A 24601-nucleotide genomic window follows, 5' to 3' on the forward strand; every position below is an offset into this window, starting at 1 on the left:
GGGCGCCTGCGGGGCGAGGGCGGAGGGCAGGCAGCGCCGGCCGGGCCGGGCCTCCGGGGCTGAGCGCGGAGGCGAGCGGGAGCGCCGCGTCCCGGGCTGTTCCCGCGGGCGCCGGCTGCGCGGCCCGGCCCGGCTGCCCGGCCATGCTGTCGCGGGGGGCGGTGAGCGGGCGGGCGCTGCGCGGGGCTGTCGGGTCGCCGCCGTCCCGCGGCCTCCGCGCCTCTCCGCGGGCGCCCTCCGCCATGCCCTCTTGGGTCATAGACCGGTACGGCCCTAACGACGTGCTGCGGTTCACCAGGAACATGGTGTTCCCCACCATAAACTTCCCGAACGAGGTTATCATTAAGGTTCACGCTGCGAGCCTGAACCCCATCGACCTTAGCATGAGAAGTAAGTGCCGAGGCCGAGCGGACGGGGCTCGCCTGGCGCGATGGCAGGGGGTGCGTGGGCTGAGGCGCCCACAGGGCACCGGCCTCCGCCACGGGACAGGCGACGCCAGCGGCGTGCCCCGGTGGGCACCTCGGCAGGGTCCAGAGGGCCGCTTCAAAGCACCTGCTGCCCCGAGCCCTGTGGGAAACCGCCTTCTCGAAACTATTTTTTTCAGGTTCTTAGGGAAGAATGGTACAAAAGCCATTGCCTTTCTGAAGGCGAGTATGTGTGTTGCAGGGCTAAGCTTTTAACCTGAGTGACTAAGTGCCGGCCTCCGCAGGCTTGCAGCTCGCAGGTCAGCTTCCTTTTGCGAGTAGTACAGCCGTAGGTGGCGGGGGTATTTCCTGACCTTCTACCCCATCCCCACCATCTGGGTGGTGGCACTCTCTGGACCAAGAGCCTAGCTCTTCCAAAGTGTCACATTCCACCTCCTCCCACCCCCCAGGAGGTGCTGGATTTCCCTCTGAGGTGGATGGGGCTGAAGGTCAAAGTTGCCACAAAGTCGACACGAGCAACATAATCCAAACCATGTTGTTAATTGACGTGCCCTTTCTTCCTGAATTGGCATCTGGGTACCTGATGCCATCTTGTCCAGGAAATCTGTATTTTTCAGTGACTTGTATTTGACACCTTTAATCATTTTTTTCCTTGGTTTCAAGGTTTGGAACACAAGAAAAAGTTGTAGAAGACCTTATATTTCATGTTGAGAAGTGGTCTTGCATGTCAAACCAGATTCAGTAGCATATGCAGAGGTATCTGCAGGAAGCCTGCTGACAGAGCCATAATTTATGGTTTTGGTCTCTAATAAATGGATTTAAAAAAAAATCTTGGTGTATAGTTGGGGTTTGATTATGGGACATCTGCTATCTGAGGATTGCTGTTGAGCAACCCACTTGTACTGCTGGGCTTTAACTACTGTTTTGAGTCAGTGTAAAAGTATTTGGAAGAAACTACATTTTCATCCTGCTTTTGTGTCTGTTTCTTCTCAGTATTAAAGTGCTTTCTGGCATAGTAGGGCACCAAGGCAGACTTGTCAGGCATACATGCCTGAACATAGACTGGTTTTAGGCCGAGCAGAGTTACTAGATGGGCAATTCTGACAGCAGCATTTAGCTATTACTTGGGAGATGTGCCTTCGTATGTTTTACAATGATGTTCACATTGCTTTTTACAGTATTTTATTTGGAAAGACAAATTGAAAGCTTGGATGACTTTTGAATTTGTAGTCATGTGATGCTGTTGGAAAATGGAGCATATTTAGCATTTCCAGTGGACTTCTTAGAATTTCTGACAGTGTTATCACATACTAAATGTTTTCCTAATGGAGAGTTATTTCATGGACAAATAAGCCAGAATAAGATTTGCTCTTTATTTGTAAAATCTGTAAAAGTATGAAATATTGCAGATTTTTTGCATGCTTAAGTTACAACAGAAGTGAGGCATATTAAGTAAACACAATGCTTCTAATTGGAATTATCCAGTTAATAATGAACGCTCAGTATGGTATGTCATGCTTCATGTTTTGCAGGTGGTTATGGTGCAACTGCATTAAATATGAAGCGGGATCCCCTGAAACTCAAAAGCATGGATACTGAATTTCCACTAACACTTGGTCGAGATGTCTCTGGTGTTGTTATGGAATGTGGACTGAATGTGTCTTATTTCAAACCCGGAGATGAGGTGATATCACCAATCTCTTTTTTTTTTTTTTTTCTAAAGTGTATAGTTACAATGTACTATGAGATGTTCATCTTTCATTTTCCTCTTTAGATTTTTTTTTTTTAATATTATTGAACTCTGAATGAGGCCTATCTGGCAGTAAATTCCTAGAATACTTTCTTCTGTACCTTTTTTCTCTGAAAAACATGGTCTCTTCCAGACCTCCTTCTACAAGTTAATTTCCCTTCTGTTTTTTTAGGTTTCTGTCCCTTTCAGTGGTGGCAAGGGAGTACTGTATTTATTTATAAGTGCATATTCAAAATGCTGCTTCATTTTTGACTGAAGATAGAATTCTAACAGGAAGGGATTAGTTGGGTTTTTTTCTTGTGTAACTTAGGATAGGAACTGTGGCATCCACTTTGTGAGTCCCCACATAAATCATGATGATGTCTGCTTTCACGTTTACCAATAGCTTTCACATTTTGCCAGTTCTAGTACAGTAAATCTGATTTTCTCCCTGCCTCATCCCCTCCAGTCTGGGCTTTCCTGTCATGGAAGTATTTTGGGGTTATTGAAAAATTATGTCTTATACACAGTATGGTACAGTTTATTTACATAGTTCTGCAGTCCATTTGGTCTTGTGATGTTTTTTCGTAAACAGTAAGCTAAAACTGGTTTCTGATAAACCATAGTGAAGACTTCTGCAAATTGAGAAAAAGATTCCTGTAATGAAGAAAACTTTTTGTGTAGGTACAATCATGCAGAAAGTCACAAAAATTGATAGTTGTTTTCTGTTTGGTTTTAGGTGTGGGCAGCAATTCCTCCATGGAAACAGGGTACTCTGTCAGAATTTGTGGTAGCTAGTGGAAACGAGGTAAACATTCAAAAAATGTGGTGGACAGAAAACCAAAATTGTAAAGAGTGGCATTTGTTTTCTTTAATGTCTAAGTAACTGTTTATTTCTTAGTGCTTGAATTGTTTTAGACTCCAGCTAGTTATTAAAATAGTCATTAAAATTAAAATTGAAAATGTGGAATACACAATCTGCAATTCAGTAAAGCTTGTCTAGATATTTCAGTGTCACATAGGATCTTCCATGTGACTTAGATATGATTGATTTTATTTTCAGGTGTCTTTCAAGCCAAAGTGTCTCAGTCACACAGAAGCTGCCTCCTTGCCATATGTAGGTCTCACAGCATGGTCTGCAGTTAACCAAGTTGGAGGACTAAACCAAAGTAATTGTAGTGGGAAAAGGTAAGTAAATAGTTCTTGTGCTAAAACTTAAGTGTTTCGTTTTTATACTGACTACCTGCTTCTAAGACATGTCCAGCAGTGATGAGGACTGTTATACCATGACATTCACAAAATCAGCTGGCCTGAAGGTATTAGGTTCAATCTATACAACTGCTGAGAGAGAAGCTTCTTTAGAGGGAGCCTCTGACGAGGACCCTAACTGAAGTAAGTGTACCTAGTCACTTGCTGCTTGCTTCCTCTATATAGCGACTATATAGAGGTAGCCCAATGTATATCTAATGCATGGGACTGTATAAAGAATGTACGGATGGTATCTAGGAATTCATAGCGAGTTTGCCTTTTTGCCTACTAGGACAGGTATCCAAATATAATACCCTCTCTGAGTTATTCTGGCAACTCACAAAAAGCCCTCTCAACCACGGAGGTGTGGTTCATTCAGTTCCTGCATGTGCGGGCTATTTGGAACAGACTGGTTTTCCAGCTTTTTTTTTTAAAAAAAAAGAGCAGGTGACTGGGTCCCATTTGACCTGTAGGCCAGAACTTTGATGGGATCAGGAATGCAGAAGAGAAGAGGGAAACATGCAAGACCAGCAGCCAAATCAAATAGAAAAATTGGCTTTGTTTATCAGCCTGTTAATCTGACAATGGCAGATGGAGGGCAGAAGAGGAAAAATGCATTGAAAGATTGGAGCAGATACCATTTTTGTTCTGATAATTGAAATTTGCACTTACTTTGGCCTTTGAATGTTTGTGTAAATAGCAAAGTGTTCAGAATGGAAAGAAAGGCAAAAGTGAGAATACCGGAATTGAAAAATAATCATTAAAATTACGATGCTGCACTAAAAATTTAGGTCATAAAGTAACTATTGGACAGTAGGAATCCAGGTGCCTGACCTCTTATCTTGGATGTACCTGTTGTAATGCAACACATTGCAAAGGACAGTAGATTTATTGAAATTCTTCACCCGCATCTTCGAAAGGTATTTGAGTGAGTGGTGGTTCATACATCATGGTAAATTCCATCATAAAAATATCAAGTAATTGTTGGTTTTAAAGAGAAACGATGTTTTGAGAAAATGAAATTGCAAAATTTAAACCAGTTTCAAAGAGTTGTCATTGAAATTAACTTCCAGCTAGTGATAAAATTCTTGATACATTGCCTGCCTTTTTATTTTTCAGTTTTAGACTATTTTTATTATCTTAACTTTCACATGTAAATAGAATTAACCTGAAGATACATGTTGGTAGGCTAGTGTTGTTTAAAGTATCTTCCCAATCTTCAGGTAAGTGTTTAGATTGTTAAAAGTTAAATTCAAACTGCATTTATATTGTGTCTTTACACTTAACTTTTATGTTCCCAATAAATATTTAATTACTCTGTCAGAAAAAAAAAAATTAATGTACTTGTAAAATTATGGTGTTTCCCATCTAGAAGTTTTGAATTGTAAAAACGGCAGAGAATGACTTACATGATGGTAGCTTTTTTCCCCTGAAAAATTTTTTTGTAGGAAAATACGTAAAATACATTGAAGAGGCTGTGCAAAGGTATATTCTGTGAACTTTACATTACTCTCTCAGAGCAACAATTTCAAAATACAAGAATTTTTGTAATGTTTCTTAATTTCTTGAAATAATTTAATGTTTGCTAGAAAGTTACCTACATACGTGATTTTATGTTGATCTTTTTGTCTCCTGTAGGTGTGTATAAATAGCTATGTAGAAGGGTGCATATACACACAAGAGTATGTCTTACTTTGAAACAGCAGCTGTATTCCTTGATGAAAGCTACTTCACTGACACTTTATTGCAGTGTTAAGACATCTTAGAAATAGCGAGATTTTTCTGTTAGTGTGTATTGTTTTCTTTGCCTCTTTTAAGATGGATGGGTGGGCTAACCAGAAAATCTCATGAACAGTCCAACATCTGAGTGTATGTTTAATTGCTAAGAGTATCTGTTGCATCTGCACGCACTTTCACAGATTTTATTTTTACAAGTTACCAGAAGTGTGCTCCCATTGTTCGTGATGTCTCCTGCTTCACTGGCTCCAGTTGTTTCTCCATAACTTTTATCCTATACCGCTATTTATGTTGATATTCTTGCACAAGCTAAAAGTGAATATTCTTGTTATCCAAAATGTTCAGAATGACTCTGTTGTTTTGAAGTTCCCTGTGGACAATACCTGGAGAGCTTCTTATATGTGCCCGTGTCCTGTTTCAGTAGAAAGAGGGGCTGTGCTTGTTCAACAGTAGCTGTTAAATATCTCGCTTGCTGTATTCACAAAAAACATGATAAAACCAAACCTGACAATTTGAGGAGTTCTTGAAAATGTTTAATATTAAGTAAAGGTGGTTTATATAAATGCAGTCAATATTTTATACGTTTAAGTATGCTGGGGAGAGATGCTGGATCCTGTTACTGTAAGCTATGAAATGTACACTCCTGGTTTATATTGTTTCAATGAAAATTTGAATGATATAATACCCCAAGAAAATATTTTTCTTCAAAGTGTGTGTGTTATTTCATCATTTTATCTGTTGAGAAGTACGAAGTGAGTGTAGGTTGTAAAGCTTCTTGATAGGGTAAATGCTTCTTGATACAGGAATAAATCTCAAGGACTTTTCATTGGCATAATCAAATGGAATGAGTTTTATATATATATATAATTGAGACATTCAGTAAGTGTAATATTTTTTATTTACAATGTAGCAGAATGACTGGAAATTGTTAGTTGTTTATAATCTGGAGAAAATATTAGTCCTAGATCTGTACATCCACTCCCTACCCCCTGTGTCTTTTGTGGGGTGGACACACAGCTGAAACAAGTCCTGACCCTCTGTTGCTGGTTTCTGACCACACCATAGTTTGAAGCAGGGCCCAGGGACAAGGGCTAAACTCTCAAATCCCATGGTATGCTCATCTGGAGAGATCTGCTGACTGATCATTTGAACTGCTAGAGCCTCAGATGGGGCTTGGTGAGTGCTGGCTTGAATTATGTGCCTCTGTCAGACAGGAGCAAAAGCCTGCGGTATGAACGTTTGTTTTGTTCTTTTGAGAGAATTGGTTCTCTTGGATCTCTGTTCACATCAAATAATTCATTAGTTTGTTCCCTTGTGCACACGCTTGTGTTAGTTTACTCCTGAGCTCACCTTTGCAGTGAAACAGTAGTTTCTCTGATATGTTTTCTCCTGGCTGTGTTTTCCCGAGGCAATGCAAATAAAACTGCCTGCTTTGGCACTTTCCACCATACGTGGTCCTTCGTTACTGTTCTAACAGGTTCTGCACCTTCAAACGCTTCCCCACTTCCTTGTGTTGTGCCAAACAACATGTCTTGCTGTCCTCAGTGCTGTAAAAATGCTCATCTGTTGAGCTGTGGCACATGGATCTCTGCTTCAGAGGCAAACTGTGTCTGCACAGAAAAGCTTACTTGAAGACACAACGTATGGAGAGAGTTTCAATAAGTAGAAGGTTTGATAGAAAATAGCCCATGTATAACATAGGAACAAATCAAATCTAGAAAATATTTCCACCTGAAGAATCTCAAGGGCTTTTGTTGAAAGAGAAAAGAAAAAGTCCTAGCCAAGCAGCTCCCCAGAACTGGAGATGGTACCTAAATCCCTGAGCAAAACATTTTAAAATGACAGCTTTCTCCAAAATTTGTAGTGGAATAAATGCCATTTGAGCAAGGAGTGAAATTGGAAAGGCGGTTTGACAAGATTTTTTTGAAAGGATTTGGTTGTGACTGTGCTTTGTAAGCATAAAGATGGGCTTAACCTAGTATCTTGAGTGTGGCATCCCTGCGCCTTTTCAAGTATAATAAAATCTAAATATGAATGTTTCTTCAGGCATCTGTTGTTAGAAGCATGGTTCTGAGGATATGTGTGTTTTGGCAGATTTAAAAGCTGCAGGCATTGTGGTTTCACATTCTTAATCTGAATTTTGTGGCTTGGATCAGTGAAATAAGGAGGGAATAGAATCTGATCAGTTACCAAAGAGGAAGCATTTTAAAATGGATACTGTGACCAAAGCCAAGTCTCTTAGGTTACTTCAAAGAACTTTTTTAAACTGAGGTTCCAGAATGTGTATTATAATTTTGCCCTGTTAAAAGCAATTTCCTTCAACATCCAGCACAGTGAGATTTAAAACAGGAACATCACCAGCTTCTGAAGATACTGAAATTTTTCTGGCAAACGGAAGTTCTGAGAAACATGATGTTCTCCAATCCTATGCCAAGACTTCATCTTGGATCTTCCTTTTGTCCCAGAATTAGCAAATGAGTTCAAAGTCCAAGCCCTTTTTGTAATTTCAGCAGTGAGGCTTTCTTACTAATTTACTTTCTGAAGTATCCAGATGAAAATTTTGAATAGCAATTAAGCTGCTAGCAGTAAGGTTCTCACACAACTAAACTTGCAATCATTTTTACGAAATTTAGGATAGTGTGTTCAGTTAAAATAAAATCTCACTTGCTAGTATTTCACTTTCTTGCTTGTGTGCCAGTTTGTTTCCACAACCTGGCATTTATAGGGTCTTGTTGAGATGTGTGAACTAGAAAAAAATCTTCTGCCTTTTTTCTAAAGAAAAAACCAGATACGTTAATTTAATAGAACTTGTTTACAGTGAGGCTACTTCATCGCGTTTTTATCTTTCTTTTAGATAAATATGATGCAATATGGGAAAATTATGTTCCATATATTCTGAAGTTCTGAATCTCCCTAGTGATGGTAAACTATTTTTTTCTCTTAGATAACACCAATTTGTGTAAAGTGTTGGTGAATCCAATTTTTTTCTTTTAGAGATATGACACTGGAGTCTGGGAGGTGGAGTCTCTTAACTGATTTTGTCCCAAACTAAGCAATTAAGTTTGGGGAAATGAGGACAGAGGGGTTTGGGTGATAAAGGTTACTGCCTGACAGTTCCACTGCCTGGATTAGTGGAAAGCACATGCAAGGAAGTCTCTTTGACTGTGCTGTGATTACACTCTTGGGACAGGAAGCGTGATCAGCAATGTTAAGTCACATTATTGGCTATCTGAAGAGTTAACCTCTAAGTAACATGGAATGATAAATACGGTCTTTTGCTTGAAATAATTGGGTGTCAGATGTGTATAGGAAGCATTAGAATACATAGTTACTGTAGAGTTTATTTAAAGAACTATTTAATATATCTTAATTTTTTCTTACAGAGTATTAATATTAGGAGCTTCAGGAGGCGTTGGTACATTTGCTATACAGGTAATATAAACCAGCATGCTGAGGATTCATCTTCAAATTATTCTATGTAAAAGAAAAAAATGGAAGGGGATTGAGGGAAGGAATAGTGAAATAGCAAGTTACTGATTGGTCTGTCTGATATTTCCAGAAGTGAAGTATTTTCAGTCTTACTGCTTTTTATTTATTACATTGTATTAGTTTAAAGTAGGAAGCAGGTACTTAGAAAGAAACAAATTGTGAGCATAGGTGGTGAAAGATTGCATTTAACCATTTGGGTGAAGGAAATCTCCGATAGGTGTAACTTGAAGTGTGTAGCCTGTTTTCCTTATCCTTTCAGTCAGCTCTGCTGCATAAATATGAAAAGAACTTGGTGTATGAGTAGAAAAACTGATAGCGAATGTATCATTACCTAACGGTTGTAGGTGGTCAAATGATAAGAGAGGCAGCAAGCTTTTATGTGCAGTGTATGTAAAGCACAGTGGCTTAGATTAATTTTCCCTCACGGTCTTTGCCCTGCTGCCCTTTTGTCTGTCTTCACTCCAGTAGTTCTAAACTTTGGAGAGTCAACATGCTCTTTGAGTGATCCATTAATTGTGGACTGTCCTCTTTTCATGCTGTCATTTAATTTGGGTATTTTGTTTCTAATCAGTGTTGTCTCATGCTGAAACATGTTTCTCTTGAGAATATGAAAAAAATATAGAAGTTGTGTGATTGCGTCACTGTGTTTCATGTTACTAGACCATAAATGTAGTGGTTTTAAACAGACTTAGGGGAGAATTTTTAGTGGTATGCTATTTGCCTGAACCTTGATAAAGCAGGTGACTAAATTAGATCAGTATGAAAGGCTGACCAGGCACTGACTAGTTGCGATTTCTACTTGATTAATCCTGAGTAAACTAATTAATCTGGAATAAATGTAAATAAAGATTACTGTAAATGAAAAATGATATTACAGAAAAGATAAATAACTAGCAAAAATCCTTTACTTTGGTATAGCTTTTGGAGTAGGAGATAACCTCATGTTCTCCCTGTGATAAATCAAAGATGACTTCCTCCTTTTTCTTGTTATTAATATTTAAGCTATTTACAGTGAGACAGATATATGAAATACTTCATGAGCAGGTATTTAAAAATATTTAATGGTTGATCTAGTGACGGTTTTGTAGATGGGTAATTTGGACAGTACCTCTTGGTATATATTTAGCTTGCAGATTTAGATGGCAAACTGAATATTTTATTTGAAGGCTTATTTATCCTGAGACCTGATATCTGTAAGTGGCATTAAAAACCCACCCTCCTTCCTCCACGCCAACTCCTCCCTCCCCAAAAACTCCTTAAAAGTTGATAAATTGTAACCCTTGTTTGTCAGTGGCATGTGTGACAAGTTACCCTATGTTGGAGCACTGTCTCCCCGCTCCTTACTAAAGGTGCTTATTTATTATATAACTATGACGATGCTTTGGCTTTTTAAGTTGTTCTTAATGTTTCACTATATTTTAAACTTCGGACTTCTTTTGTTTTTTATACTTGTTTTTAGCTAGTGAAGGCCTGGGGTGCTCATGTGACAGCAGTTTGTTCTCATGATGCCAGCACACTGATGAAAAAGCTTGGAGCAGATGATGTGATTGATTACAAATCTGGAAATCTGGAACAGCAACTTAAAACATTACCCTTGTACGTGTTCGTGTTGCTTAATACTGAGATGAAGGAGTTGGCGGTCAGACCTTTTGCCTTTTCATTGCTTGATTTCAGTCTATCAGAACTCCCTTTTTTTTCCTTTCTTTTTTAATTTTTCTTTTTTGGTCCCGTCCTGTGTGTGTCTCCCCGCTCCCTGTTTGCTAAAGCTAGACTTTGTAAAGCAAATTCATCCCAGCCCTTTTTGAATGCGATTTGCCAAGTGAGTATCCAAATCACAGATGTCACTGTAAGACTAAGCCGGTTAATTGGGCTTGTGGAAGCAAGCTCACTTTCACGTGCTTCTCTTCAATGACTGTGATTTGAACGTTTTGTCCACTTCCATCAAAGGATCTTGGAGCCTTTACAAAGCATGAGTAAGTTAAAATAAGTCTCAGAAAATCCTGTGTGAGGTTAGTAAATAGTACAGTTGACCTTCTAGAGGGAAGAACTATGTTATGAAGCAGTTAAACAATGTGCCTGAAGGTCTTTAGCCACTGTGAACTCAACTGGAGTAAATTTCTGTAACACTGAGTATGGTTGCCTCTGATAAACAGTCGCGCTTATCTTGTCACAGCAGTTATGTTTAAACTAGCTTGGGGGGGTACTGTAGAACTGAAGTCTTTTTTACTTTTGTAATCTTTCCATCTCTTTAAACTTAGTTTACCATGACTTGTATTTGAATATGGTATTTACACTGGTCTTTTTAGCTAGATTGAGTTAACTTTCTGGGAGGGGAAATAGAAGCTGTTCAGTCTATGAAAGAATCTGACTGATAACTGTGCTAAGAAGGCTGTTTAACTATCCTGTGATCATCATCAGGCCTGAGGTCAGCTGTGAGGGTACTGGTAATGTCTGCGTGGGCAGGATGTGCAGTAACTAACTTAATAGTTTGCAAGCAGTGCTAAATTTGCCTTGTGCAATTCAAAACCTTAAATGCTAAAGGCCCATTCTAGCAAGTGACTTTTTAGGAGATACAGCAGCACTGTCCTAGGGTGCAGTTTTATGATATAGCTAAGCTGATCAGTCAGGTGTACTGAGAGTGATGTTCCTACTTCCCTCCTCTTTTCAGTTGTACTGACTCTTCAGACCCTATAGTGAGTTACTTTTTCCTGGAGCATTAATTTTCATTATTTTAGTTTCTCTTGTTGGCAGCTAAATGTTAGGTTGACTGAACTTTAACATGAAGCCACATCCTTAGAGGATGGGTAGGAAAACTGTCTTTACAGAGAGAAGAACTTTTCTATTTAATTTGCATAAAGTATTTTCCCTCTTGTTTGTAGGTTATTTAGATAGTTGTATGTGTATATACATATCTGTTGCAATCTGGAGATTGCTGGAAGTGTACAGATCAAAATGAGAATGAGCTGTGCATCTGACAGAATAGGTGCATAGCTCTCTGTTGCCCTATTCAGCCTTTACAGGCTTACGTCCTGGGATAATGGGAATGAATGCTGAAACTCTGCTGGGATAAAGAAAACGAATGCTGAAACAGTGGCTCGTTGCCAGAGGCTACATGTACTTATTCCATGGAGGGAAGGTTTTAGACCTTTTGCATTATTGGGTTCTATGTTGAACAGGTAGATGCAAAGAAAAGAGCTGTCAGTAGAGGTGAAGTGGCCCCAAAACAAATAAGATGGTAAAAAAAAAACTTTTTAGAAGTACATGTTTAGAATTGGGTCTCAGAAAAGATGCAAGAAGATAAATGTTAGTAGAGTAATTTATTTGTGTAACTTTGGCCACTGGAACTAACTTTCACATGAGTACAGCATGTACAGGAGATGTTCCTAGTCAGGGTGTGAGTCCAGACTACTACTGACATGCACATTGTTCAATGCTAGGACCAGACCTCAGGATGGTTCCAGTAGTCTCAGTGGGAAGGCTGAAGAGAGAGAGCTCTAGGTAGCTTTAAGCAAGTGGAGAATGTAGTTGGGTGTCTCAGACTGCGTTTTGCAGTTTAAGTTATCTAAATAGCCTGTGACTGCTGTGCCATGAATGGGCAATAACCTGTAACTCTCATTGTATAATAAAGCTGGGATTTAGCTGGTCTTGGAATAAAGCTGGGATTTAGCTGGTCTTGGGACTTTCTTGCCACTGTCCTGCAGGGAGATTGTTTTATTGCATTGCGGTGACATGTAAAAATGTGAACTTGTAGCCAGTTTCTGATATGAATTAGCTTAATTATGATGAAATTATTTTTCCCATATCGTGATTTTAAACCTGTGTTTGCATGTCTGCAGATTTGATTTCATCCTAGATAATGTTGGTGGATCCACTGAGAATTGGGCTCTAGATCTCCTGAAGAAATGGTCAGGAGCAACATACGTTACCTTAGTGACACCTTTCCTGATCAATATGGACAAACTTGGAGTGGCAGATGGCATGTTACAAACAGGAGTCACTGTTGGTTCCAAAACCGTAAAGGTATTTGACAAAATCCTACATACTTTAATATTATGTAGTACTCTAGTAGCTTCCTTCGTGGCTTGGATGATAGTCGTGCGGCTCATGTAGAGGCATCCTGGTGTATTTTCCTCATACATTAAGTATACTTCAGATGCATTTTTATTCTTCCCTTCTTTCTTGCACTGAAAAAAAATATGTGTTGGGGTTGTGCTGATGGGCGTATGTGGTAGTCTGGGGTGCTGTGCTTTGAAGTTTTTATTCCTTATTGTGCTTTTCATTGTGGCCTTTTCCATATGGCCTCCCTAGTGAGTCCTGCTGACAGCTCGTGTTTCATAGTAAGCAGAGCAAATCCCTGCCTCATTGAAGTGAGGGTAATTTTGCTACTTGCTTTAGGCTGGTCAGCCTTTCTCTCAAAACATCGTTCCATGACTGATTCTCTTCATCCTATTCCAGCACAAGAGAGTAATAGAAGTGGTTGAGGGTGGCTGGAAAGTCTTTCATCTCTTTCATGTTCATGTGTCTGGATGGTGATACTGATTTTTCTGGTTTTCGTGAGTGGATCTTAAAATGTTCTGCCAGTGGCCAGATCAGTGAGGCTTTTTAGAACTTTTCTTTTTCTTCTCTCAACACGTGTACTTGCTGTCCAGATGAATGCTTTTCAAGCAGTTGCTATGGTATTCCTGTAATGGCATGGTTGAATGAGATTCTAAGTCCTGCACCAATACTTTCAAAGGAAAGCTTGAAAACAAAATGAAAAGGTTGGGAAGAAATAATGCGATACTGTTTCTCAGTGTGCATGTTTCCATGATGAGGAACGTTGTATGCCATGCATTAAAAATAATCTCTCTCTGGCAGATGATGGCTCTTATTCCTGTAATGACTTACCTAGAGGAGGGGCTCTTGACTTGTGCTTGTGAGATCTTCCCAAAATGCTTTTCATGTAAGCTGCCACCTGTCATTGGACGGTGATGACTTTGGAAGATGTGATGGTGGAAAATTTAATCACTGACACTGAGGTGGAAGGTTCTAAATGTCACATTGCTGGGTTTATTTCACCTCCTTTGTGAATGTGTGTAAACATGTAACACCGTTTCCCTCTTATGTAACAAATAATGCTGTTTCTAGCTGAGGAGGCAGGTGTTTGTTTTCTCAAGAAACTGACTTGTGCAATTGGACACAAAATTCACCCTGATCCTATTGTGGTAATACAACATCCTTGTCTGTACATATAATCCATGCTTAGGTGACATTTTTTCCCAGACGTTAGCATATAATTTCCATGTCTTTTCCTTTAAGTTACTTCTCTAGTGTTTCTGATATTAATTTAAGTTCCCTTTCCAGTTTTGTCTTATAATTTTTTAATATATTTGTGATTTTTCTTGCAGCATCTCTTTAAAGGAGTCCATTATCGGTGGGCATTTTTTATGCCAAGTGGTCCAAGTTTGGATGAAATAGCAGAACTAGTTGATTCTGGAAAGGTATGTCAGTAATGGTTATTTGGGTATTTGTGCTGAAGGAGGTGCTGTTTTAAGTCAAAAATGGTGTAGTTCACAGTTAGGGAGTAAAATGTTATGAGAGTCACAGTGAGGAAAACTACTGAAGAATTGACTTGCTCCAGCTTCTAACTTCTGCCTTTTGCATGGAATTTAGGAGTTTGTAATCCTTAAGACTGTTCTGCCTTCTCCCTCTCCATCCTACCTGTTTCTAGAAACAAAGCTTACTAAGTTATGAGGAAAGAATGTCCAGTGGTAGTTTATTTTTGCCAGTGGAAATTATTTAGCATGAACTCTGGTGTTGAAAATTGTATGTTTTAAGAGGCCTTACTTGTTTCATTTGGTCAGATGGAACATGACTGTGTATCTGCACATGCAAACTTGCTTAGCCTGGATGATCAGGAGTCCTGCCCGTAATTGTGCACAGAACTAGAATGTTTAGGTTTGCAGGTCACAGATGATCTGCATTGGTAGAGCGGTGACAAGAATCTTGTGGTTTGTTATTTCAGTGCTTCAGAGCATAGTGTTTGTGCTAGTTCAGCACAGTGACTTGGAATATTGTGAGTGTTTCTAAGCTTTCGGGGAATCTCAAGTGGACTTGGGGAAAGGCATGAAGTGACAGGTTACTGTTTTTCTGATCTTTTCAGATTTATGAGCTTGTTACAAAATATGTGCAAGAGTGAGCAGCTGATTGCCTGTTTATTGGATTGTGTGGTGCTGTAGGTCCTGGCAGTGTCCTCTTCTGGATAATTTCATGTTGCCAAAATTCCCAGAGTAGAGAATATGGACAACTGCTGTTCATCTTTCTATGTGGTACCGAAACAGAAGAGGAAGCAGAGTCTGCCATGACTGCTAGTAATTCCAGTATGTGAACTGTCAGGCCATCTGTGCTCTAAATTTGTGCGTATTAGTAAAATGTAGATCTCTCTGAGTGGTGTTCCCCTTTTTTGCTATGCATTGTGTTCCAGAGTTTGGAGAAGAGTAAATAAATTGTTGTCATACTTAAGGCCTAATTGCTTCTATTTGCCACCTCAGTGATGCTATCAGAATAAAAATCTTCCTGAGTTCAGCCACTCCTATTCCTCTGTCATAACCAGTGTGCCGCTGACACAGCCAGTGGGAAGTCTGTGTTTCCTAAAAAGTTACCTGCTCATAAACAGAGGCTGCAGCAGCATGAGCTGTGGTGAAGTGTGATCCTGGTTAGAGCTTTGCACCACTCTGCTTTGCATTATGTCCAGTGCTGTAGGCGTTATACCATGGTCAAGAAAGAAACCCTAGAAGATGGTCCTCATTCTGTGATGCCATCCAATCACTCTGCTAAAATCTACTTTTTAAAGAAACAGAAATGCCTTTATTTTTGTTCTTGCCATTTGTCCTGATTTTTAGCCAGACACAGCTTATTTTCTGTTCTGCTTCTACCTTGTATGCAAAACAAATGCAGAATATGTCCACAAAAGCCTCTCGGGAAGCACCTGCTTATGCAATAGAGAGAGGGCTTAGTTGCTGTTCTTTGCCTAATAATCTGGACAGGTGAACTGTAATGCCATTTAAAATGTATGTCATACATATATGAATGTCCTGATGTACTTCTTGTTGTAAGATGATCATAGGACAAAGGTGTTTGCTTGGTCTTGAATTTTCTGTGCAAAAACAAGTCATAATGGCAGACTTGTTTATCTGCATAGTCATTATTCTAGCAGCATTTTACTTTATTTTGTAAAATGTAAACACCCATGCTATCATCAGTATTTTATAACACCAGGTGTGTTCCATTTAGACAGATGTTAACAAGAATATGACCTTTATTGTCTAGACACAAGAGTTCTTCTAAATGGACAGGTCATCTATTCAGAAGAGTAGGTGTTTGGGAAAAAAGTCAGGAGAAAATTACTGGAGGAAGTGTATCATAATTTCCCTTAGCTAAGTGAAAAGAAATGTTTATGTTTTGAATGGGAGAGAATAAGTGAGAAGTAAAAAACACAGAGCAGTAAAAGTATAGCAAGAAGACTCGGGGAGGCTAGCAAAGGGAGCTCATGTAGCTGAACTCAGTTTTGAGTGAATACAGTTTTGAATAATGCAGATTTCGTTATTTTGAAATTTCAGTGAATTGTCTTTTCTGTTACAGGTATTTTAATTTTGAGATTGTATGAAGTGTGAATAGGAAAGCAATTGGAGGTCTCCAGAAATTGAAAGTCTTTTTTCAGAAAAGTGTAAATCATGAGGGGGGATTTAAATAAAGGAAATTAAAAGGAGCTGATGGTTTAAAGAAATGATGTTACAGTAAGTGAAGCTTTGAAGAGCACACCCCTGAAGCACTTACAAATTGTATCGATTTGCCAGTGTTTTTTCTTTTAGTCCTTTTGCACCAACACAGATTTTCAGTTCATCATTTTCCTTTGCAAAAGCAAAATGATTCTCAGTCCTTCAGTGGATAAAGAATGAGCAAAAAGGGAATTTTGGTTAAAGACACTGGGTTTTCACATGGATGATCTTTGTAACAAGGGATAGAGATTTACAAAATGGCAGCTATGAGGAGTTCTTTTAACAGCCTTTTTTCATGGGGAGGAGAAGGAGAGGATTTGATGAGCTGGTAGCACAGGGAAGGAAACTAATTTTCCTTTTGTAATTTGCCTGCACATCAGCTTAGTTCTGGGGATTGTAAAACTATTTTCAGTATGAGCTGTTTTCTCTGCCTTGCGACTGTGCATCTTGCAAAGAGACTATTGTGAGACTAAGGGGCTGGGAGGCTGCTGCAGCAGTAGTGGGCATGGAGAAAGTCAAGTATTTCCTTGTCAAATTTTAGAGATGCTGGCTACTTTCTAAACTGCCGGGAAGTCCCTGTTGTGGGTTCAACTCCAGTTAATTACAAGCCAGTAAGGACTGGCTTTACCTGAGCTCCACCAAATTGGCTGGTGAAGCACATGTCAGAAGCAGGGGATCTCTTTCCATGGCAGAACGTTCCTGGTGAATTACAAGGTTTTCATCTTAGGACAACTGAAATCAACAGAGCCTTCAGTTCAGGACACAGGTCTGCTGGCACACTGTTTGCTGAAGCATCGTCACTGGTCTCTGCTGCCTGCATCATCACTGCAAGGCTAGTTAAGAATTGGTTTGATGTATTTGTGGTCAGTGTTGTGGATTGAACATTGAGAGTCTTGGGTTTTGCTGCTCGCTTAACGTTTTCCTCCTTTCTAAGGTTCTGCCATTTAGTCCTTGGTGAAAATATACCAGACTCATGTAACTACATATATTTGTAGAAAGCCTTTAACATATAACTGAGCATTTACTTTGCCTTTTAGAAAGCCTGATGGAGGAGGACAGGCTCAAAAGACTCAGTGTGATAAGGGGGAGCACTAAGTATGTTGTACATTTCTGCTGGACTATGATAGGATGTGGGTTAACATGCTGCCGTACAGAAATGTGAAATTTTCATTTTAAATCAGTGCTATTTAAATGCAGTGCAGGTGCGTGTGTGCAGTATTTCTGGTGGCTTAATACTCTTTCCTTCAGAGCTGAGTTGCATCAGGTGGGCTGATGGCTGAAAGTTGATTTTGCAGAAGGAAGGCTAAAGGACAAGTAGTCTCCGGCCATGAAATGAATAGATCATTCTCTGTGTTGTTTGCTTTCTAGATAAATCTTACAGCACAGGCATACGTAAGAACAATTGCATGCCTATATGAATGTAATTTTTGTGTAGTGTTGATTACACATTTTGCTGAAGACGCTAGATTCTTTGGACTTAGCACCTGCTGTTGTGCTTTGGAGGACAGGATGCTGACTGTTCTTTGGCCCTGCTGCTGTCTTCCTGTGCAGTGCTGTACAAATCACATAACCTTTTGCTACTGTAATTTCTCTATCTACTAATGAGGGCTAATGCCCTTTATCTGCCTTTGGTGGTTTGCTCTGAGATACCCTGTCAAAATGTGGAATTCACTTGTTTTCTATTGCCAGTCTTTGCTATTTCACAAGTAAATAACACAAATGGATATGGTAATCCACTTTGACATTACTTGGGTTTTGAGTTGTTTGGGTGGCCATGATTTAAGATGGCTTTACATTCCTCCTGCTAGCATAGGTTATCACAGCTTTTTCACTCTGTATCCTAACTCCTGTGTATTGATTGGCTTCCAATTCATCTTGTTACAGTTCTGCAAGTAACTTCTTCCCTGGCCCTTGTTGCACAATTGTTGCAGATTTCTTTCATCTGTATGAATATTAAACAGCTAATGTAAAGTATATGGAGTCCTTGAATGTTCTCCAAATCTGGCATCTCTACATGTGGCCGTCTCTGCAGTAGTTCCAGTCTTTGTCTTTATGGCTATGCTAAGGTATCTTGAGGTACTTGAGGTGACTTGCCCTTGGGTGGTGCCAGCTTTTATTCTGCCTGTCTGAAAAAGGACCCTAGCATAGTGATTCTGTGCTTAAATGTCTAAATTGACTAGGGATCAGTCCTTCTCCCCACTCTCTTTAGTCACTCACACTTGTTCCAGCGACTGTCTTTCTCCATGCTAAATTGCAAAGCTTGCACTTTTTTTTAATTTTTAATTTTGTGTTTTCTTGTTGCGGTGCTTTTGCTTGCCAGGTTGGTTGGCTGGAACCCAGAGATGTTGATCAAGGAGAGGTTGCCAAAAGCTCTGTTCAGTCCTTTCTCTTCCAAAAGGAACCTCTATCTGCATTTTGTCATGGCCACCAAAAAAATCACCACTGTGATTTTTATTAAAACACATCTGCTCCTCTTCCTCCAGGACACAGTAGCTTGCTTATGCTCTTTATGAAAGTGCTATGTGATTATATCATAAAGCGTCTGTGAAGATGACTAATGGGAATTTTGCATACCGTGGGGTGATAGGGTTTGTATATGTAAATTCACATAAACCACAATGAGGTCTGGAAAATTTTCATCATATACCAGGTACTTAATCAAATGTGTTTCCTCAGCCTGATGTAATTGCATATTCTATAGAAAATCAGTCCTAGTGTTCTGAGCGCTAGTCCACTAGTGTAGGATGGAATTATGTTATGTCCAGCACAGTGGTGAAATGTGGGGACAAGACAGCCCTTGTCTTTTTTGAATTTGATTTGCTGAGACCTGGGGAGATGCAGGTCATTCATCTGTTCTTCTAATATATATGTAGTATATTTATACGTAATATGCTTTCATACATAAATATATTTACATATATATATATATATATACATAACTGTACTAAAGTTTGTTCTGTCTTAATTTTATGGTAGCATTGCCCCAGGTTGCTTTAATTACCAGCATAAATATCAGGACAACTACTGTAAACGTGACAGCTAAGGGATTCCAGAAGAATTGCTCTTTCCTTTAGTTAATAGTTTTTCAGCATGGTTAGTAGGTAACTAAACCCAGGATCTTCCTCATTTCTACTCATTTAAGCTTGGTCTAGGTTAGCACACACTATGATTCTGGTCTCGTTCCAGTTTCTTACTGCTCTTCATTGTGTTCTGTAGAAGCTGTTAATTAATGAACTAGAGATATTATTTTAAAGCTGCTTCTACACTCCAGACCATAGCCTGATAGCCTGCTTAACTGGGATTTATCTTGTAGCATTTTAATAACTGTAGATGATACTCATGAGTTCCTGTGGGCTGCTGTTAGAAGCTTGATGTAAAATTATGAACCTTGGCTTGGAAAACAAACAAAACCTGGTAATACAGTTGTTGTTAAGATGAGTGTGGGAGCAGACCCCAGGACACATGCCTTCCATTCCCGTGTCTTGATGCAGGACCATTCATCTTACGGCTGTATGAGACTGGACCATTTTTACTTCTGTAGGCGCTTTAGCCAGAAATACCATGTACCTGATGTCTTTTGAATGTGCTCTTAGATGAAAGTGCCTATTTTCTGAAATAATAGCTTAATCAAAAGCATAGTACTGTATAGTTGCAAAGCTACCCATACAACATGGGACCAGAGCCAGCTGTTCCAGGAGGTAAGAACTTTAATCTTTGTCTTCAGTGAGGGTTGACTGTAGAACTTAATGTTGGCAAGCAGTATGAAGCTCAGCATACGCTGTAGCATGCCATTTTAAGGGGAAGGAAGGATGAAGGAAGGAGTGGGATTAAGACCCAAAGAGCATAGAACTTGAGTGCAGAAGAGAAGGAGATGCTCAGCTAGATATTCAGAAGAAATGACAGAAGCAGCAGTGTCCCAAACCAGCATTTTTTTCCATGAGATGGCAATAAAGTACAGTGTGTTTAGTATCAGGACAGGGACTATTCTTTGTAACGACTTCTGTTCAAGTCTCTTGTTGTCATTGAAGGGAGACTCACTGAAGGCCAAAGGAGAGTATCAAGCTCTGCATTTGTGCTCATACACTGCATCTGGGCGTGGGTGGTAATTGCTGGAGGAAGACATCTAACTCAGCTAGTGCAAATGGCAAGCAGGTCTTTCCCATCACGACAAGCCCTCAAGAGGATTTTGGTATCTGGTGGAGCACGTCACAACTTTTGTTCTGTGCATATGCAAGTATCTTTTCCAAAGCACGTACACGAGCCATGAGCAGACTTGTGGCTGCTTACCGAGGTGTAGGTAGGGTGTGTGCAGTGGGAGGCAGCAGCTGGGTGGGAGGCACTCGGCAAAGCAAGGCTGCCCGGCGGTTTTGACACCGCCATCCTTTACAAACCTGGGGGAGAGCCAATGCACTGTCATTGCCCTTGGAGTGGTAGGACTGTTTCTTTTTGCTTTGAAGTAGGCTTGCTCTGAGGGCCTCTGAGGTTTGGTTGTCTCTCTCCGGAGGATTTCAAGGCTCTAGCTCTCCCTCCAGCGGCAGGAAGCACTCCTCACTCAGCAGAGTGACTTGTTGCTAATAAACGGTCAAAGCCCATCCTCATTCATGTTTTCTTGCTTGTCCCCTTCCTGATAAATTCAGACTGTGTCCTTGCTACCACAGAAGTGGGGACTGCGAAGGGTGGTCTAGAATTTGCCATTAGCGGGAGGGTGTTCCTGCTGACCAGTCAACTCCTGCCCGTGCCTGCTCACTGCCTGCTGCGTTCAAAGCTGGATTGGCTGGGATACCACTTCTGTGCGCTATGTAGGATGGCCTTAATCAGCATCAGCAATTACTCTTTTTATTTTTCCAAACACACGAGTTCATTTCAAGAGACCTGAGATTCATTTCTATAGTATGACCTGCATCGGAGAGAATGAAGAGGAAGAAAATACCTTTCAGGCCCAATCTGTTTTCAGATAAACATTTCAATGCGCGCGCGTGTGTGTGTAATCCTTTCTCTCCCTGACTTTAGTTTAATCCCTTTTCCCTGAACAAATAGGTGTCCTCTGGCAAGGAACTGATGCGTGGTTGTAAATAGGCAGTGTTTTTATTATCCAGTTAATCTCCATTTATTATCACACATTCAACAAACAGCAGACGCTCCCCTACTTGTTTGTCTGTTCACAGGAAGAAATTTTATCTTAGTCAGTGGATTATGGTAAAGGCTGAGTGAATCACTGTGCTGCAACACGGTCAGCCCTTTCAGGGTTAGTCAAACAATGGGACTGACCAGCCAGCCAGATAAAATGTTTAATGCTCTAGATTTTCAGGATCATCAATTTAGTATTCATGTCTCTCTATAGCACTGCCTAAAGCCAGTGTTTAAATGGAGCTAGAGGTTACATCAATGTAGCAGATGGGCTTTGAGTGTGTGGTGGCTGCAATACACATGGTGTTTTTAACTGCGAGGCTGAATTTGGGGTGCCTCTGAATCCCTGTGTCACCAATTTTCAAATGCGATGCTTTGAACTTTACCTAATAGGCTGAGGACATAACATACCTCATTCTGTCAGAGTTATAAGCTGCAATCTACAATAAATGACTGCAGGTAGCAGAACACTGAAGTGTCCTGCTCTGTTTTTTCTCAGTTGCTGTATGTGTTTGAAATTAACTTCTGCCTTTCCCCGGAATCCCTTGTGCTTCACATCCCTTGTGCTGCTGCACTGCTTTCTTCCCCGAATACCTTTCCCCCCTCCCAGCCCCTTGCCCTGCTAGGGTCATGTGTCCATGCTCCAGCAGGCTGCTGGGGGGTTTTCCCTTTATTTTCTCCTTACGTACAAAGCTGTGCTTCAGTGAACTGCTATTAACAGTAAGTACTTGTACAAGTGTTGCTCTTGTGTTTGGCTCAACAAGGTTACCGAATTTTTCCCCAAGCTTCTGCTGTGAAAGCAAGGGCTGGTCTTCCTCAGAACAGTCACTGCTGATCAGCAGCATGTTCCTCCTGCTGGTAAGTCACAGCAGCTGCAGTTTACCCAAAGCTATTGTCTTACTCGTTTTTGCTGTCCTGGGTCCATGTCCCTGACTTTGCTGATGCCCGAGACATTTCCATTCTCTGCTGGATGCTGACCAAACATGATTTTGTCTTGATCGTTCATGCCCAACGTTTCTTCCCTAGTTGAGCAGCAGAAAGGTTACACGGGATCTTTGTGGCTTCTCTAGTGCATTACTACTCAGTTTGCTAAAGGTTTGTTAACAGAGATTGTCCTGGTAGAACAAGGAAAAGAATTTACCCAGCCTTGTACCCCACAGCATGGCAAGTTTGAGGCACATAGTGAATATATTTATTTGCACACTTTGGCTTATTCTGAGTTTTTCTCTGGAGGGGATTCACTCCTCCCTACTTTTCTGCCATGTAAAGTTTCACACTACTGCTGAGCTTGTGTTGACAAAAAAAACCAGGAGGCTCTAGTGACAAGATGAGGAGGCACTGCAGTGTAACAGATTATTGATGCCTTGGGTTACCGTTAGATAAGCAAAATCTAGTTATTGTAGTGCAATGAGTAGACTTCAAGGTAAGGCACTGTGTATGAATAAAGAGAAAATTCAGAGCACTGAGAAAAAGATGTACATAAGCACGGACAACCACCAGACTGCGTTTGTTGTGCTGTTGGGGAGGATGCTGGGTGGTCAGTGCTGCTGCTTGGAAGGTGCGTATGAAAACCTTTCCTTGGTAATGCTGCACATTCACCTTTTAAGCAGCATGTCTGAATACCCACCCCTTGCCTTGCGGTGAAAAGCAAGCAAGCCGTTCGAGAGATGGCACTGTTCTGATGCTGGCGAATTGTTGGTATCCTTATTGCTGTTGGTGTTCCTTTTCCATGTAGCAAGGTGCATGTCTTACCAGGAGAGGGCGGTTGGTTACTAGTTCTGGAGCATTCAACAACAGTGTGCATGCTAGTAGCTCGGGGAGGGGGGGGGGGGGAAGCCTGAAGATACTTTTCCTGTAACAAAACCAGCAAGGATCCTTTTCGAGCACAGCAGATAGGGTGTTTGGATCTTTGTTATTTCAAATCTTCATCACTGCAAGAGCTAGCTGCAGACTCAGCTACTGTTAATATTTTGCTCCGATCACTGGGCTGTGTTAGCGGATCCAACGAAGGAGACCAACCTCAGGGCAGGCAGGAGCTTTGGGAGGTCTCTCTGTACACAGATTTTATACTGGCCTTTGCAAGGCTGACTCAAAACTTGACAGTAGGCAAGTATTTTCCAGAAGCAACTAGGATTTATTTTGCCTCAGTGTACAGACAATGCTGTCTATAAAGAAAATGCTCATAGGGTTTTCAGGCTCCTTAATAATGGGTAGACTGAGTAGAGTAGTTTCACCTTCATTATTAGAAATTAAAATAATCTAGAAGGCTACTCTGCTATTTTAGCGTTAATTTTGTAGTCGATGCAAGATGGGCTTAATCATGTATGCCTGTTGGGATACACAGTGGCTGAATTTTCAAGTGTGTCTAAATGGTTCAGCAACAAATGTTTGTGGACTTTTTTTGTACTTCATTTGTGGCCAAGTCTTTTAAGGATACAGAGGCATGTACTGATGCACTAGAATCATGAGCACCTTTAAAACATCTGACCTTTTGAAAATCCTTGGGTTTAACAAGAAAACCAGCAGAGAAAGACGAGGGGAAAAAAAATGTTCTTTCTTTTCCCCAGCATATCGCTCTCAACAACAAAGTTGAACCACAGTGTCAGCTTTTAAAGGGACTTACAGCCTTACATGGTAACTTTATTGTTAAGAGTCCCAGGTGAGGGCTCTAATTGTGCTAGTAGAGGTGTTTCAAAACTTGGGCAAAGAGCAGCACAAAGTCTTTCAGGGACCTTCTGCATGCAGGAAAAAAGTTAAAAGCTAGCAACTACCTCATTTGGCAACTTCTGCCGTAAATACTATATAGAAACATCCCCCCTTTCTTCATACAGCTTCTAAGAGTGAAGAAGATACATTATTTTATTCCTAATATGACACTTTCTTTATTCTGTAGATTCAACCAGTTATCGATCAAGTCTTCTCTTTTTCTGAAGTTCCAAAGGCCTTTCTGAAATTGGAAGGAGGACATGCACGTGGGAAAACAGTGATTGATGTAATTAGTAAAAAATAAAGTATCTCTAATCATTATTCTGCTCACATCAGTCCTTTACTGGTAAATTACACTTGAACATGAGTTGGTACATAGCAAC

At 40.4% G+C, this 24601-nt stretch overlaps 1 protein-coding gene across 4 annotated transcripts; it reads left to right on the forward strand.

Moving 5' to 3' along the window:
- The first annotated feature begins 5 nt into the window (after positions 1–5).
- Positions 6–24539, forward strand: RTN4IP1 (reticulon 4 interacting protein 1). Of its 4 annotated transcripts, none has more exons than XM_080389832.1 (9): positions 6–390; positions 1958–2109; positions 2894–2962; positions 3218–3342; positions 8523–8571; positions 10088–10224; positions 12465–12648; positions 14016–14108; positions 24406–24539. In XM_080389832.1, exons 1-9 carry the CDS (start codon positions 144–146, stop codon positions 24520–24522), a joined length of 1173 nt encoding a protein of 390 aa, XP_080245958.1. In that variant the 5' UTR covers positions 6–143; the 3' UTR covers positions 24523–24539. The 4 variants fall into 4 exon arrangements, with proteins under 4 accessions (XP_080245958.1, XP_080245960.1, XP_080245959.1 ...); XM_080389834.1 differs by lacking the exon at positions 24406–24539 and adding an exon at positions 14847–24399; XM_080389833.1 differs by lacking the exon at positions 24406–24539 and adding an exon at positions 14771–14821.
- Positions 24540–24601: the final 62 nt, after the last annotated feature.

The sequence above is a fragment of the Falco punctatus genome (genome assembly GCF_963210335.1).
Source record: "Falco punctatus genome assembly, chromosome: 5".
Taxonomy (NCBI): Eukaryota; Metazoa; Chordata; class Aves; order Falconiformes; family Falconidae; genus Falco; species Falco punctatus.

What these genes read in the sequence shown, in the direction of transcription:
- RTN4IP1 (XM_080389832.1), top strand. Translation starts at nt 144, where the DNA reads ATGCTGTCGCGGGGGGCGGTGAGCGGGCGGGCGCTGCGCGGGGCTGTC. An exon ending in TGGTAGCTAGTGGAAACGAG is followed by an intron (nt 2,963 to 3,217) that starts GTAAACATTCAA and finishes TTTTATTTTCAG; the next exon opens with GTGTCTTTCAAGCCAAAGTG. An exon ending in AGTAATTGTAGTGGGAAAAG is followed by an intron (nt 3,343 to 8,522) that starts GTAAGTAAATAG and finishes TTTTTCTTACAG; the next exon opens with AGTATTAATATTAGGAGCTT.